This window comes from Kwoniella shandongensis, chromosome 5 (genome assembly GCF_008629635.2).
Source record: "Kwoniella shandongensis chromosome 5, complete sequence".
Taxonomy (NCBI): domain Eukaryota; kingdom Fungi; phylum Basidiomycota; class Tremellomycetes; order Tremellales; family Cryptococcaceae; genus Kwoniella; species Kwoniella shandongensis.
In genome coordinates, this window is record NC_089291.1 from 1,713,120 (window position 1) to 1,728,732 (window position 15,613).

General features: G+C 49.6%; 6 protein-coding genes across 6 annotated transcripts; 5 read left to right on the plus strand and 1 right to left on the minus strand.

Annotated features, from left to right (window-relative positions):
• Window positions 1–1,321: 1,321 nt before the first annotated feature.
• On the plus strand, window positions 1,322–4,478 carry CI109_103301 (uncharacterized protein; the record flags this gene model as incomplete). Its single annotated transcript, XM_032007150.1, has 4 exons — window positions 1,322–1,579; window positions 1,651–1,720; window positions 1,786–2,964; window positions 3,034–4,478. The coding sequence occupies 4 exons, from the start codon at window positions 1,322–1,324 to the stop codon at window positions 4,476–4,478; spliced, it is 2,952 nt and encodes a 983-aa protein (XP_031858504.1).
• A 759-nt stretch (window positions 4,479–5,237) lies between these two features.
• Window positions 5,238–7,065, plus strand: CI109_103302 (uncharacterized protein; the record flags this gene model as incomplete). The annotated part of the gene is made up of 8 exons (XM_065967271.1): window positions 5,238–5,477; window positions 5,542–5,667; window positions 5,763–5,885; window positions 5,972–6,162; window positions 6,325–6,458; window positions 6,520–6,558; window positions 6,624–6,719; window positions 6,839–7,065. The coding sequence occupies 8 exons, from the start codon at window positions 5,238–5,240 to the stop codon at window positions 7,063–7,065; spliced, it is 1,176 nt and encodes a 391-aa protein (XP_065823343.1).
• Window positions 7,066–7,394: 329 nt separating this feature from the next.
• On the minus strand, window positions 7,395–7,971 carry CI109_103303 (uncharacterized protein; the record flags this gene model as incomplete). Its single annotated transcript, XM_032008316.2, has 2 exons — window positions 7,395–7,696; window positions 7,773–7,971. The coding sequence occupies 2 exons, from the start codon at window positions 7,969–7,971 to the stop codon at window positions 7,395–7,397; spliced, it is 501 nt and encodes a 166-aa protein (XP_031857418.2).
• Window positions 7,972–8,497: 526 nt separating this feature from the next.
• Window positions 8,498–10,659, plus strand: CI109_103304 (uncharacterized protein; the record flags this gene model as incomplete). The annotated part of the gene is made up of 11 exons (XM_032008315.1): window positions 8,498–8,529; window positions 8,582–8,654; window positions 8,708–8,775; window positions 8,846–9,040; window positions 9,102–9,411; window positions 9,469–9,546; window positions 9,610–9,744; window positions 9,806–9,874; window positions 9,934–10,063; window positions 10,117–10,324; window positions 10,386–10,659. The coding sequence occupies 11 exons, from the start codon at window positions 8,498–8,500 to the stop codon at window positions 10,657–10,659; spliced, it is 1,572 nt and encodes a 523-aa protein (XP_031857417.1).
• An 874-nt stretch (window positions 10,660–11,533) lies between these two features.
• On the plus strand, window positions 11,534–13,003 carry CI109_103305 (uncharacterized protein; the record flags this gene model as incomplete). Its single annotated transcript, XM_032008314.1, has 6 exons — window positions 11,534–12,012; window positions 12,116–12,299; window positions 12,368–12,457; window positions 12,517–12,679; window positions 12,735–12,873; window positions 12,931–13,003. The coding sequence occupies 6 exons, from the start codon at window positions 11,534–11,536 to the stop codon at window positions 13,001–13,003; spliced, it is 1,128 nt and encodes a 375-aa protein (XP_031857416.1).
• A 776-nt stretch (window positions 13,004–13,779) lies between these two features.
• CI109_103306 (uncharacterized protein) lies at window positions 13,780–15,604 on the plus strand (the record flags this gene model as incomplete). Its single annotated transcript, XM_032008313.1, has 4 exons — window positions 13,780–13,963; window positions 14,060–14,609; window positions 14,839–15,047; window positions 15,120–15,604. 4 exons carry the CDS (start codon window positions 13,780–13,782, stop codon window positions 15,602–15,604), a joined length of 1,428 nt encoding a protein of 475 aa, XP_031857415.1.
• Window positions 15,605–15,613: the final 9 nt, after the last annotated feature.

Below are 15,613 nucleotides of genomic sequence, written 5' to 3' on the forward strand. Positions count from 1 at the left end.
ACTTCGGAAGTCGGCTGCGGTCTTACAGGGAAATTATGTCACCATCACTCATTCTCTCTACCCTCTCTCATTTAGAGGTTAATTATGGGTGAACGGCGCCACGTCTGTCGTGCAAGATCTCTCTCGTTCTCTCTCCTCAGTGAATTACAATGATGTCTAGCGAGAGGTGACGAGCCAATGAAACCCACTGCCGGCATGATGGCGATCTCCCTCATGCATCTTTATATTCGCGGCCCGCAGTGATATCAGTGGTAAGAAGTCAAGTCAACAAGCATGCATGTCAGTGCAGCAGCATTTTCGCGGTGATAGCTAAACCAAATTGCCACTTGCAGCGAATCTTGATAGGCTACTCGAGTACTGTGGAATACGGGCAGGTTTGCTTAAAACAAGTCAAAACAAGTCAATTAGAGTTGTCCTTGCCGTCCTTGGCCCTGAAAAGGGGGACAAACTGGTAACAAACCTTCACCCTGAACCGCATCAGAGATCTATCAGAAAACGATCAACAGTCAAGTCAATATGTAGCCCCAGTGCAGCGTCCAATGGGTCCACTACCACTAATGATGTCTCTGATGGAATGACGAGAACATGTAGACGGGAATGGGCTATCAGGGCAGGTCTATCTCATCATAGGGGAGGAGAATGCATGTAGCTCGACACTACTGTACGCTCCAGGTACTGCAATGCGAATGCATACATTTACATGATATACGTTGGTCCGATGAAGAGAGCAGGTGATCGACCAATTGAAAGGGGAAAACGTAGGGTTTACGACGCCTCACACCTTAAATTGATCCAATCAACCCTTGGGATGGGGTAAAGATCTCATCCCACAATCATTATAGGATCCGCAAGCAGTGAACACCATCCTGTTACAACCTTAACGTGCTTTGGCCTTGATCCAGTCCACATCACTACTATTGTTCGTACTGTCGTCGATCAATTCGATCAAACATATCAAACCCTTGAACAGTCCCTTCACCGACGAAAGGCCACTGTACAGCTCTGTGCATTGCCAACACGCACCGCTCTCTTTTTTTAGATACTCTCTTACCTCCTTTCCGTCATCGGAATCCGAGTAACTCAGTGATACACATTTCAATTGACCAAAATTTATTGCGAGATCAACATCAACAACGTCGTCATCAACGCCCCTAAAGTCCACCAGAACACCTCGAACACACCCCTCTAGAAAGAGTGATAGCTACACATCTTGATTCATACGACCTTGGCCCACAGTACACCATACAATGTTACGATCATCACAATAGAGCAGTCTTTCACTCCGAATAGAGCGATCGCTCTCAAAAGGCGACAAAACAACATGTCATCTCCAAATACCACCCTGTCACAAGTCTCATCCCTGACGTCCAGTTGGGATGGGGCAGCGGCAGCGACAGCGACCGTCTCCATGCAAGTCATGGCGGCCACGACAAAGCTGCATGACAGGAGTGGAGCAATCTTCACAGTAACGCTGGTGACAATGATACTTGCTGTCGCTTTCACCGTCATGCGGTTGATATCAAAGGGTTGGATCGTCAGGAAGGTCACCTTGGATGATTGGTTCGCAGTCTTAGGATGTGTGAGTGTGGAGTCCACGAAATTCCTCCTCAAGCCGGTTGAGCAAAGAGCTGATCATCTGACTAAACTCAGCTCTTCTCTCTTGTGGTTTCGATATCCATCATGGTTGGAGCGAAGAATGGGTTAGGAAAACAGGACGCTGGTGAGTCGTCAACGTTTAGTCGTCTTGCAGCAGTCGCTCATCACTAGATTGGTCCCTCGTTGTAGCCATCACTCCCGATATGTACGGAATCATGAAACGGAGTACCTTTATTTTGACCGTGTTCTACAGCCCAGCACTCATGGCCACCAAGACCGCCATCCTCATCCTGTACATACGCATGTCAGCCGCCCACCCCATCTTACGCTACTGCTCCATCGCCAATATGGTCGTCGTCAACTTGGCTGGAGCTGTCAGCACCCTGATCATTATCTTCCAATGTCGACCCGTCCACGCCGCATGGTCTGTGCAAACAGGTCAATGCATCGACGTCGTTACCGTTTACCTTTCCTCTGCGCCCATCAACATCCTCACCGATCTTGCTATCTTACTGCTTCCACTACCCATCCTCACCGGTCTTCGAATGGAACGCCGGACCAAAATCGTCCTCGTCACTACTTTCATTGTTGGCGGTTTCGTGACCATCGTGGATGTCATCCGGATCGCCTATCTACAGAACGCGCTCAAAATCGAGGGCGTCGACATATCCTCCTCCCCTGTCACCAGCCACATCCGACCTGTCAACTTCTCCTATTCGGTCAGCTTTTCTCTCATGTGGTCAGCTGTGGAGGTATCGGTCGGTCTCATGTGTTGTTGCGTCTTGGTGCTCAAACCTCTGGTTATGAGAATCATGCCGGCAATGCTGAGGGAATCCAGTCCCATCGCTCCTCATACCGTTCAACTCGAATCGCTTCCACCATCAGACATGACAAAATCACCCAAATCGCCCGTTGAATTGCTTAGAACCGTCAGGGAGGTGTCTGATGCGTCGGACGGTGTGGGTGACAATGTCAATGACGGTGATGGTGAGGATGCTCGCCAACCTGAACAAAGAGAACGCATGGTCGATTTCTTCCAGATGTTGGAGAGCGGCCCTGGAGACCAAACGGCATCGATTCATACTGTTCAACCTCGTTCATCAAAAGCTGCGGTCCCCAAGAAACCCTTATCCGCTGTTCGTTCCGCTCCGGCGCCGCAGTCCTCGTTGGCCCCTGGGGGCGCTGCAATAGAACGCAAGTCGTCTTACCGTGCCCTTTCGGACAGTCTCACACGGTTTCGGTCAAAAAGAAGCGCTTCCAAGGATAATCAAGCTCCTACAAATACCTTTTTCGATTTCGTCAACATGTCAAGTCGGAAACCGTTGACCGAGTTGACAGCCCGAGAGGCGTGGGGTCCGGTGTTGTTCAGTGAGTTATGAGGTCCGATCAGTGAATGAAACATAAAGCTCTTCTGACCACTGGTGCCTTCCCCTACAGCAAGCACACTTTTCTTCTTATGGGGTTTTGCCTATGGGCTATTGGGGACGCTCAACGCGGTAATATCTTCGATGTTGGGGTTTTCTGCCAACAAGGACCTCGCACAGCACGATTCCTATTGGATCGCTTACTTCGTCGGTCCAGCCTGCGTTGGGTACTGGACTCTCACTCGGGGCGGTTTCAAAATCACCTTCATCACCGGCTTATCCATGTTATCTGCCGGAGCGATGGCTTTCTGGCCGTCTGCGGTCCTCTCCAGTTATCCGGGTTTCGTCATCAGTAACTTCATGATCGCTTCCGGCCTCTCGGTCCTCGAAACTGCCGCCAATCCTTTCATCGCCCTCGCGGGACCTGGTGAATACTCGGAAGCGAGGCTCAACTTCTCCCAGGGAATACAAGCGATCGGCGGGTTTTTATCATCTCTGTTGGCGAACAAGGTGTTGTTCAAGGACGTGACAGGACGACAACTGTACAAGGTACAATGGTGTTACTTAGCCGTGGCAATATTCGTCCTCTTCGTAGCCATCATCTTCTTCTATTTCCCGTTGTGCGAAGTGGACGACGAGCATCTCGAACTGAAGGCACAACAGCGATTCGACAACGCTGGCATTTCCCCCACCAGCCATACCTTTGGAACACCCACCCGATACTTGCTCGCGGCTACCGGTGTACTCGCGATGTCTTTCTATGTCGGCGCTCAAGAAAGTGTCAGTTATTACTGGGGACCGGTGTCTTCCGAAATTCATCGATCTTTCGATCCGTTCTGGGGACATGAGATTGGTCGAGCGGTCTTTGCCCTCGGTCGGTTTATCGCATCCGCACTCTGTTTCCTCGGTCTTCCACCTCGAATTGTGCTCGCTGTGTATGTGATTGGAGCATTCATTACAACGCTCCTTACTATGATCCTTCCAGCAGGCAATGGTACGCTGGCAGTCATGATCATGATCATGTTCTTCCAGTCTGCCATCTTCCCGACACTTTTCGCCATCATCATCCGTGGTCAAGGAAGAAATACGAAACTTGTATCCACACTCACCGTGATGTCAATATGTGGTGGAGCGGTATGGCCAACGTCGGCATTCGGTGTACGTAAGGCGAGACCGGACGATCCGAGGATGGTGTTGATCATTCCTGTGGTTCTGACGGCTGTGATGATCTTACATCCGGCGATGTTGACGGCAGTAAGGGAACTGCGTCATTGGGTCGATCCGAAATGGAGTAGGGAGCAGAATGACGGAGATCAAGTCAATGGGGAGAGAAGAGGAACTGCGAATAGTGGAGAGGCAGGGTGGATGAATAAGGGTACGATATTGAAAGATGAGAACGAGGTGGGGTTGAATAGCGGGCTGGGGATGGTAGGATTGGGAGTGAGTCTGAACGGAGGGAATCTGAACGAGTTGACGTCGTTCGACGAGAGAGCGGAGAAAGGAGGTGATCATGGATGAATATCAGAAGACACGCATATTTCAGTACCAGGAATTGCACATGAGACGTTGTTGTACTATTACATGTATTACATCCAGTCACTCCTGGCTTGGTCTGGTCTGGTCAATCGTAGAATAGAGAATCGCCATGGAAATCAGTCTTTCACCACCCGGAGAGTAGTGGATTAAGCTCCTAATCTGTGAAGACCGCCTTGTGAACTTGCCATCTTACAAGTTTCCAGATCTGAATCTAAAAGAATCTTCGTGGCTCCACATATATGCACATAGCCCTCAATTAGTCATCCTTGTCCAGTCATTCGCGAGGACGCGAGGTCCATCGAAGACATACGATCAACCAAGGGACGACGGATAAGCCCGGTAGTGCCCCACTCTGTATACCGACCGGGTTCTCGGGATCCTCCAACCCCCCATCATTTAGTGCCAAATCTAGCTGACCGTTCCTTTTCATTCATAAGAGTGACACTATTGCTTAGCGTGAGAATGCTCGATGTAGGGAGAGCGTGCAGTTCTTGGCTTTATACAAATGTAAGTGGGGTAGACAACACAATCCCAGCTTCTGACACGGTATCATCACCGACAACCAGAGATCCCGATTTCCCGGTGGATTATCTTTGTTGAAAGAGTCGCTGTCGTGGTGATGATGCAGCGTATATATTACAGCCAATGTCGACTTTCATGCAGACCTCATATCCGCTGTCCTGTCTCCAGTACATCCCTTCTATCATTTGTATCGTTCGAGCTTAGTTACACACACCCAACATGGCCAAAACCGCACCTTATGTGAACCCATCTATCGAGGGCAAACCCTCCATTCCGGCATGGGACGCTCCTTCGCCCACCAAGACAGAACAGGATTGGGCTCAATTACACACTATCGAGCTTTCTCTACTCGATTCAGACGATCCAAAAGTCGTTCAGGATCTTGTGGCGTTGGCCAAGGTGGCGATCAAGGAAGATGGGTTTTTGATCTTGAAAGATTATGGTGTCGCGTTCGAGGATGTGAGTGGCCATCCAGTCATTGTCATAGCGCTCGTGATGGAATTACAAGTTGACACCTTGATAGTTGATGCGACAATTCGCTATCGCACAATATTTGCACCGTAACATCTCCGAGGAGGACAAAGAACGTCTTCTCTGGGATCCGGAAGGTGGTCTGTTTGAGGGATACAAAGCCCCCTATGGATGGAAGGTGGGTCAAGTTTGCTGGCAAAACTGCCGATATCTTCGCCTTCGTGTGGAGCTTTGCTGATGCTTATGCTCTGTCTTTGGGCTTGACTAACTTAGCGCGCTCGAGGGGAAGAAGATGGCATCACTCAGTTTAACTTCTATTCTCCAGAATACGAGGACATCAAGAAAGTACCCACCTGCGTCCATCCCTTCATGGATGAGATCACGGCGTTCTGCACCGTGAGTCCGTCCGACCCTCCCTCAACTCGTTATCCTCCTCTCTCTCGTCATTGGAAGTACTGATCACCGTTCTGGGCGTTACGCAGTACTTGACCCAATCGGTCAATCGACGACTTCTCAGACTCCTATCTGTGGTCCTCGAACTTCCACCAGACTACCTCTGGGAGAACGTCCAATCGCGAGGAGGACCTGTCGCCGAGGGATATTTCAGACATGCTTTGTTCCAGCCTATCAAGAAGGATTTCAAGGAGAAGTCGGGCGGTCTGAGGATGAATGGGTCAGTACGATACGATCAAAAGTATGATACACGAGTTGGGAGCTGATGTCTGAATATCGCTCTACTCTCTCTGCTGGTGTTGTGATCATGACAGTCACACGTGAGTATTGCCTTCTCCTTCAGAGTAGTTGACATACGCTGATACAAGGTCACACTTTGTAGCGATTATGGAACGACCACGATGTTGTTCTCCGTCCCAATTTCATCTCTCCAAATTTGGGGGGTGGATGGGAAATGGCGTTATGTGAAATACGAACCTGGAGCTTTGATTATCAACCTTGGAGACACGCTTGAAAGTGAGTCGGGAGTCGTTCCTTGGGGGCATCGGACAGTCCACTGATTCTTGCCGCTCTACAGTTCTATCCGGAGGTCACTTCAAGGCTACTCGACACCGAGGTGAGCCGTCATCACTGGGTCACGCCAGGAGGAAGTACAAACCTAACCTACCGCTTCTCTCATAGTATTCCAGCCACCTGATGACCAGCTTCACGAAGAGCGACTCTCGCTCGTCCTCTTTAACGCTTCGGAAGGATCTCTCCGTATGACTCCTTGTATGGGTGAGTGCGAACCGCGAATATCATCTTCATTTTTGATTGGGTATCGCACACTTGCCCTGCACATACTATTCTAGGTGTTTTCGTCACTTTGAGGCTGACCAACGTGTTGTTGTGCGCAGACTCGCCCGTCCTTCAACGTGAAGGATGCGTCGAATACCAAGGCGTTTACAAAGAGTTCAAAGCTGTCATGAACGCCGGTATTCCCATCCCCACTAACAAGCAATGGCGAGAGGCGCAGGTCGCTTCGATAAGGGACGTGACCAAGCCTCAGAAGGAGGTCATGATCGATGGCAAGAGTCATTCGTATCGAGAATTCTTCGGCGTCAAGGTCTTGTTGCCAGTCTAAAGAGCGAGTCGAGTCGCCCGTGGGAATCAGTCAGACCGTATGTTAGTGTTAAAACAAGTTGTCCTCTTTGTTTGGTTAGTCAGTTGTACAGTTGTAGCGTTTCGTACGAGAAAGAATATGAATCCGCGCGATATTATAGACAGCGAGCCCAATGACAGCAGTCATCGATATCGTCTCATCCGCTCAAATAAAGCGGCGCAAAGGGATAAAGTAAGGAATGACATCTAGTTTGGACCAAGAGAGGCAAAACAACAACAAGAAAGATCGCTACAGTAGACCAGCACGTAGCCTGAACACACAAAATGACTGAAACAAATCGCTGCTTTTACCTACGCCCTCTGCGCCAACATGGCCAAATTCGGACCTGCATTCCCCTGTGCCAGGGTCTTCGCCATATCGACAACCTGATCCATCTGCTCTTCCAATCCCGTTTGCGTCGCGTTCGACATGACTTCTTTGAGCGTAACGCCTAGATCTTCCTCAAGAGCTTTCGTGACGATCGTCTTAGAAGATGAGGTGAGGGTCGTTCCTGTCGTTGTGGTGATTGTTGATGTGGTAGTTGTCGTCGTCGTTTGGATTGTGGTGGTCGGAGCTCGGATATGTGAAAGATGTTCGGCAAGTAAGGATGTTTCTTCATGTCCCCATATCAGCACCCGTCGATCTCAACCTTGATTCGATGACCTGTGCTTGTGCTCAACTCTACTCACCGCCTGCAACCTCTCTCACACTGCTCTCCGCAGCTTGTCTCACGGCTACGGGATTCATGACGTCCATCACCGCCTGTCGCTCAATCGCCGCAGCTCCACCACTTTCAATAGCAGCTGTCCTCGCAGAGGCTGCTAGTTCTGTAGACAGGATGGCCGCTTCTTCCCGCGCTGCAGACATCATCGTGCGGATTCCTGCCATCGGGATTGGAGGGTTTGTTTGTTTCTGGTAAAGCAAATGCGAAGCGTGGTAATCGAATTGATTGAACTGGATTGGTCGGGGTGGATGGACTGAGGTGGACAGCGGTTGATAGGACTGAATGTGGGGTTGGAGTTATACTGAAGGATCTAGAAGGGAGAGGAAGTCCGAGTTAGAGATGCAAGTGGCGAGTTGGACGTCGGCGTTGTGGAGAGGAAAAGGATGCATGATCTTCAGGCACACAAGACAGCGGCAATGACGCTCAATTAGTGCAAGTTCCTAATCCGGGAGATCTCATTCATTAGCTTTGATTTTGTAATACAGATTACTGATTACTGATTACTGATTAGGAAAGTGCAAATATACGAGATCCTGTATTTATCGTATTTTATCCCGGTGTCAAGCAACGCTGGGACCGGTCATCGCGATGCATGGGATAGATGACCATTGACCTTGGCAATGTTATTGTTGTAGTTGTATACATCTCGACTACTGATCTAGCACCGATTCTTACTCACGTCAGCGTACCATGTCCTCGTCCTCCTGGCCTCCAGAGCTAAAGTAAGTTCTATGGTGTTTCCCAAGGTAGTCTGCAGCTGATACCTCCTCGCAGAGCCTGGGTCCAGCAATGTCTTTCGAAAGCGACAGCGTCCAACAAGGAAGCTGTCAACTCGGAGCTCAAGCAGGTGGGTGTAACGTTACTATCGCTTTAATGTCTCTTGCTGATGTATTTGTGCAGCTGCTTTTCAAGGCTCACGCGAATGGTACAGTGAACACTACAGATTGGTCAAAGGTCGAACTTGCATCGTGAGTGATTTCCATAGACTCGATACAGTTTGCGATAGTGCTCTGACTAACCCCTTGCAACGAACCACAGGCTCAAGGCTCAAACACAACGGACAACACATGTGCCTGTTCCACCAAGAATAAACATTACGACGACATCATTTGGTCCTCCTCCACCTTCTTCATCATCATCCGTTCCCGGTCAGTATATCCCCAATTCAAGCTCTTTCCCCTCTCTCGCTACGGCAGCCAATAGTGACGCCGGGAAAAAGAAAAAGAAGAAGAAGTGAGTGCTTTCAGGACTTGACAACTGAAGCGGAGACTAACGTCGGTCACACCTGTTGTAGGAACGACGGTACTGCAGCGCCAACGTCCAACTCCAAATCGACCTTCCCATCTCCCTATCACTTCTCTCAATCCGCCGAAGAGGCAGAAGCTCTAGCTCGACGAGCTGCGCGGTTCCAGAAACCCACTACTACCGCGGAATCGAGTTCGGCGTCAGTCGGCGGTGTTGGAAGATGGTTCGGTGCTGAAGATGAGAATGGAGGAAGTGGTAGTCATGGTTTGGGAATGGTTCCGGGACAGGTAGGCAAACGCAAGATGAGAGGTAAAGGTGGATTGGGATATAGTGGGGATGAGATTATGGAGGTTGATCCAGTGAGTACTGACGAATTCTCGAAAAGATATATGGGTGCTTTGTTGACCTTGACGTAGAACGTGATTGATTGGGATAAACATACTATCCGGGGAACTTGTACAAAACTCGAAAAGTCGTACTTGCGACTAACATCTGTACGTATCGGTGCCCTATACTGTCAAGAGAATAATGCTGATGTGTTTGCGGGCGTGTCACAGGAACCCTCACCAGCTGACATTCGACCCCTTCATGTGCTTCAACAGACTTTACAACTGCTGAAATCAAAGTGGAAGCAAAATCATAATTATGCCTACGCTCTCGATCAGTTTAAGAGTATGAGACAAGATCTAACCGTGAGCTACACGGAAATTGGTGGTGGATTATGACCGACAGCTGACTTTTCGGGATTCATAGGTACAACGAATAAAGAATGATTTCACCGTCGAAGTCTATGAGATTCATGGCAGAATAGCGTTGGAAGCAGTAAGTTCGCATTCAGAGTCTGAGTCGTGGAACTATGCTGACATGTACACGCCTTGCAGAAAGATCTCGGAGAGTACAATCAATGTCAGACAATGTTGCGGCAACTGTATGAGCTAGGAATAAAGGGGCATCCTCAAGAGTTCCTCTCCTATCGGATCATGTACCTGTTACATACAAGAAATCGAAGTGGTAAGCCGCTTCTCGCATCATCAGGCAATGGTCGACTGATTCTCCAATCGTAGATATGGCAACCCTTCTTGCCCAGCTGACACCCGCCGAGAAGCAAGATCCCGGCGTCAAACATGCTCTTGACGTACACGCCTCTCTCGCTACGTCCAACTATGTCCGTTTCTTCCGTCTATACAGCACTGCGCCTAACATGAGTGGTTATATCATGGACCACTTTGTCGAGCGAGAACGAATATCTGCGCTCGCCATCATGTCCAAAGCGTGAGTCGCGCCGGATGCCACAGGCGTCTTGGGAACCAATAGCTGATCTGTACATTTGCAGGTATATGACACTTACTCTCACCTATGTGACCACATCACTGGCGTTCGACGTGGAGGAAGAGGCAGATAACTTCCTGATCGATCACGACGCAGCCATTTACACGAATCTCACTGTGCCTTCGCAGACACAAGCGCCTAACAACCACTGGCGACCTCTCAAACCTACTTATACGCCGCTGCACGAGCGAATATGGGATTGCAGAAAAGCTCATCAGGCCTGCGCGAAAGGCATCGAAAAGTACAGGGTTGTCGATCTCAAGGGACAGGTTGATTGAACAACCGACACCGACGTCTGCGTAAGCGGGAGGTGTAGAAAGGACCCAGTGAATCAAGGTAATGTCTTTCTTTCCTTCCTTGTTTCTCTTGAGCGTGTGAGAAGAGTAGCCGGTTTGATAGTAAGGAGGTTGTCACGATGTGGGTGTACGACTATAACGACTATCTATGCATGCATGTTCTGCATTGCAACGCAAGCTCTAGGACGACATGATGTCATGATTCCCACGAAGCGTCTCGTCTGTGGGAAGACTCGGGGGTAACGAACTCTGATCGTACAGGATACGCGGTCGTATCCTTGTTGAAGGGAATGAAGAGGGCATGTACATTTCACCACTTTGCGGGACAGATTGCATTAGTCCCAATCCGTGGTAGTGAATATCACTTCCGCACATATAGTTTGAGCTCGAATGCTACCCACGGCGTCGGTACAGTATGGTTGGCTTTCGCAATCTGATTACCTATTCTCCGAAATGAACAGATAGACAGACCTTCCGATAGTGTTCGCTTCCTGAGCCAACGAAGAGACACTTACGCCGTCATTTCCGCATCGTAGTTTGAGGAAGGAGAGAGCTGTGGGCGGGAATGCAGAGTGATTCTTGCATCTTCCTGGTTCCAGGCTGCTTACATACTACTACTAACCACTGCCGCTTGATTTTGCCACCGAGACTGAGATTGAGGTTGAGATTCGTAGTCGCGTCAGCTGATAATTCGGGTACACCATGACACGAATTCCCATTCCAATCCATATATCTTCTCACATTCCCATGCTCACTTCTAGCACCTACTTTCTCTTTCTCTCCTTCATATCCTCTTCCCGCTTAGCTCCAACAACATACAAACCCCCTTCTACCTGCCTCTCTCTCGATCGACATCATGTCCAACTCCTCGACAAAGCAAGTGCCCCTGGTGGGCAAACCCATCCCACTCGGTCACAACCAGCATCCTCCTCCACCTCGTCACCCCGTCTCCGTCTACGACGTCTGTCTCGATTCGCCCGAGACTGAAACTCCGGAGATATGGCTCGAAGATTCTCCTCTCAAGGTATTGATGCGAGATGCACGTATCCTCGCTCGTAATGCCAAAGAACTATTGGTCGTCCTCTATCCACCAGCCAACGTCGGTACCGACACCACATGGAGCGGGTTGTTTCAACAGGTCTTCCTCGTGGCGACCTCGATCGTGCTCACCATCTTTGCGCTGACATCATTCGCTGTTGGATTCCCATCCCCTATCCTGATGGTCACTGCGGTGTTGGTGTTTACGGGTGGATTGAACTACATTCAAGGGAGTAAAAGGATCATTCACCAGACGGTCCCGGGTGATGACAAGTTTCCTGATGAGACTTGGCTCTTGTGAGTTGTCGTTACACTACGTGTCCTTTTCACGCCACTCCCTCGCTCTCACACAGGTACAAACTGCACTGCCCAATCATGCTGACGTTTGTTTGTCGCACAGCGTTAACGGTATCGCTACCTCGAGATCGGGTCTCCAACTCATCCTCAATCGATTCTACGAGCTCTTCGGTCGCAAGGTTATCGGGATCCACAATCGTACTTTCGGGTTCTGGTTCGACGTGCTCGAGTGTATTATCCAGAGGGAGTTCCTCTTCCCAACCGCCGACTCCAGGGACGGTTACAATGTGGGTTCAAACTTTTCCCCATCAGTCTCTCGGCTCGTGACCATCACGCTGATGTCAAGACATTGTAGATCATCGCAGAGGAGATCGCGAAGCCTCACAAGAAGAAGATTGTCCTCATGGCTCACTCCCAAGGCGGTATTATTCTCTCTGCCTGGGTTGTCAGTTCATTCTATCGATCACCATGTCGACATGTCAAACGGAACTGACACTCTAACAGGACCAACTCCTCTCCGACTTCTCCACAGACGTCCTCGCCAAGGTGGAGATCTACACTTTTGCATCCGCTGCGACTCACTTCAGCATTCCCGCAACTCATGACGGATCCGCGTTCGCTCGCGTCGAACACTTTGTCAACACCAGGGACTACGTTGCACGAATCGGTAAGTGTCACAATTCCGCTCTATACCGCCTGCGTATTTTCTGACTATGTCACAGGTCTCCTCGCGTTTGCTCCACCTACTCCAATCGCTGCCGCTGCGATCCCTGGTGCGCCTGTGCCCCGCATCGAAGGTCGTTTCGCAGGTAGGATCTTCAAGCGTGAGGGTCATACCGGACATCTCTTGCTGTCTCACTAGTAAGTGCACCACTTCTAAACCATCATTTGTACAGCTTATTGACTGATGTCCCGCAGCTTGAAGCGCGATGACTCCATCCTCGACGACAGCGTTGTCAGAGCTAATAGCTGGCTCGCCACGTATCTGTAGGCGAGTGAGCTACTCTGGCGTTGAGCAAAGGACAAGAAAGAATTGGACAGTATAATACTCTTATGTCAATTTGGGATAGCTCCCGTCAGTATGATTTTATGATGTTTTATGTGGTCACGATATTTGCGTTGTAGCGTTGTCATGTTATGTAGCAGCAGTCATGTCATCGATTGTCTCATGTCCATGTTGTGCTCTGCGCAATATAAAGCTCAACTGCCATCTCTGAGGGGTTGTAGTTCCTCCTCTTGTATGGGTAAACTCCATGCATGCAAGGGTAGTAGTCGTTTTCAAGACACTGCACCTTGAAAGTGATCATAACTTTCTGCCTCGGTTCAGGTCCGTGATCGGATTTGTCCGTTGAAGGTGCGATTTTGATCGATAAGCGCTTATCGCTATCAACCATCAGCGCGGTTACCGATTCCATTGTTAGCTGAGGTGCTGTTATGTCGACTCGCCTCGTCTCTTGTTGTACTGGACGAATCCGAAACATGACGTCTACTAGCAGCGAAGGTACAGCACGAGTCGCGTATAGCATGTGGAGTTGGTGTTCGCGTATTGTGTATTGATATGCAGAATACTACATCAGTCAAACTGACGTTTCTTCACTCCTTGTGCAACACTGATCCCTCTCCAAGATAACGATCAACAAACTTACTTGACTCTGTCTTAGAGATCTCACAGACACTACTCAACACTCAGCAATAACGGGTACCTGCCATTGCCTAATTTCGACTCCTCCTTTCCAGTGAATCAATATCTGTTCCGTGTCACTCACGATGATCAACGCCAACCCTTCTTATCCCTTTGTGTCGCCCGATGACCTCCGCGCCCAATTCTGTTCTGCTCTTTCAGAGATGTACAGGACCGAAGTCCCGCTCTATGGAGATCTGGTATCGCTCGTGGATGAAGTGAATGATGGTGTAATGGCTCGTGAGGAAGGACAAGGGTGGGAAGTAGGAGGTGAGCCATTACTCTCTGGCTGGCCGTAACCATTACTCTTGTCAACATTCTCGAGGTATTCTGATCTGACGCTGACGACTTGTCGTTCTACGCCAGACCGACTTCGTGTTGAACGACATGGTGCGATCCGACTCGGCACACCATCCGAATTGCGCACCATTACTCGTCTATTCCGACTGATGGGGATGTACCCTGTCGGATACTATGATCTTTCCACATTAGGTGTACCTGTTCACGCTACGGCTTTCCGACCCATCACCTGCGATTCATTATCGACCCATCCTTTCCGTATATTCACATCATTACTTCGACCCGAGCTCATATCCGATTCCACCATCCGCCAAGAAGTCCTTTCAATCTTATCCGAGAGAGATATCTTCCATCCTATCGTACGACAACTGATCGAAAAGGCTGAAAAACAAGGAGGTGGGCTGACCTCCGAAGATGCGGTTGAACTGGTGAAATACGGATTGGAGACGTTTAAATGGCACGAAAGAGCTCTTGTCACCGAGAAGATGTATAACAAGATGAAGAACGTTCATCCGCTCTTGGCGGATATCGCGGGGTTCAAAGGACCCCATATCAATCATCTCACACCGAGGGTGTTGGACATCGATAAAGTGCAAGAGTTGATGGCAGAGAGAGGGTGAGTGCAAGTGAGATTGTTGCTGGGTACGCTCTCGTGGCGCAAGGATACAGGATCGAGATCTGTGACATAGGGAAAGGAGTTCCGGAATCACATCTGGATAGCGGGAAGAGGCATGCCGCAGACGGCGGGAAGAACTACCGCGTACTGCTGCCGTTGAAACGATGTGTTGAGAGAATTTGAAGGCTAATTGATCTATTTGCACCCGCCCTATCTCACTCCCTCGCAGAATCCCACCAAAGGACATCATCGAGGGTCCTCCCATCCGTCACTGTCCAATTCTACTTCGTCAAACATCATTCCAAGCACTCACCGAGCCTATCCTCTTCACTGGTCGGTCTCCTTCGCCAGATGAGACGGCTCCTCAACTCGCTCGGGGATCGCACCGTGCGAGATTTGGTGAGATCGAGTCGAGAGGTTGTGCTTTGACAAAGAAAGGTGAGTGGCTGCATGACTTTGCTCATCATTGGATATACGCCGATCACTGACTGCCCGTATTCGTTGTTACAGGCCACGAGCTCTATCAATCCCTCATGCTGTCTGCCGGAAAGCCAACCAGTACACAAAACAACGAGACGTGGCAATCACATCTCTCTTCAATCTTCACCCCTCAGTCATTCCCCGATACTTGGTCCGAGCTATACCATTCCAAATTGGCCTACTTCACCTACTCCACCACCTCCTCTTGGTCGCCCGCCAGAACCTCGGACTCAGTCACACTTGATCAACTGATCAATGAGGGCTCGGTGAAACTGACACCGATCGTATATGAAGATTTCCTCCCCGCCAGCGCTGCAGGGATCTTCGCATCCAATCTTGGTAATCACAAACAAGAATCGGCTCTGTCCAGTGATAATGGCGACGAGAGCACAGAACGTGCCAAGAAGGAACTGGAAGAGTATGTTGGGGGTAAGATTTGGAATTATTTCGAGTTGTATGATAAGATTGAACAAGAGAGTCTAGAGAGGGTCAAAACGTTGACGGGGTGTAAGTAAGATATTGCA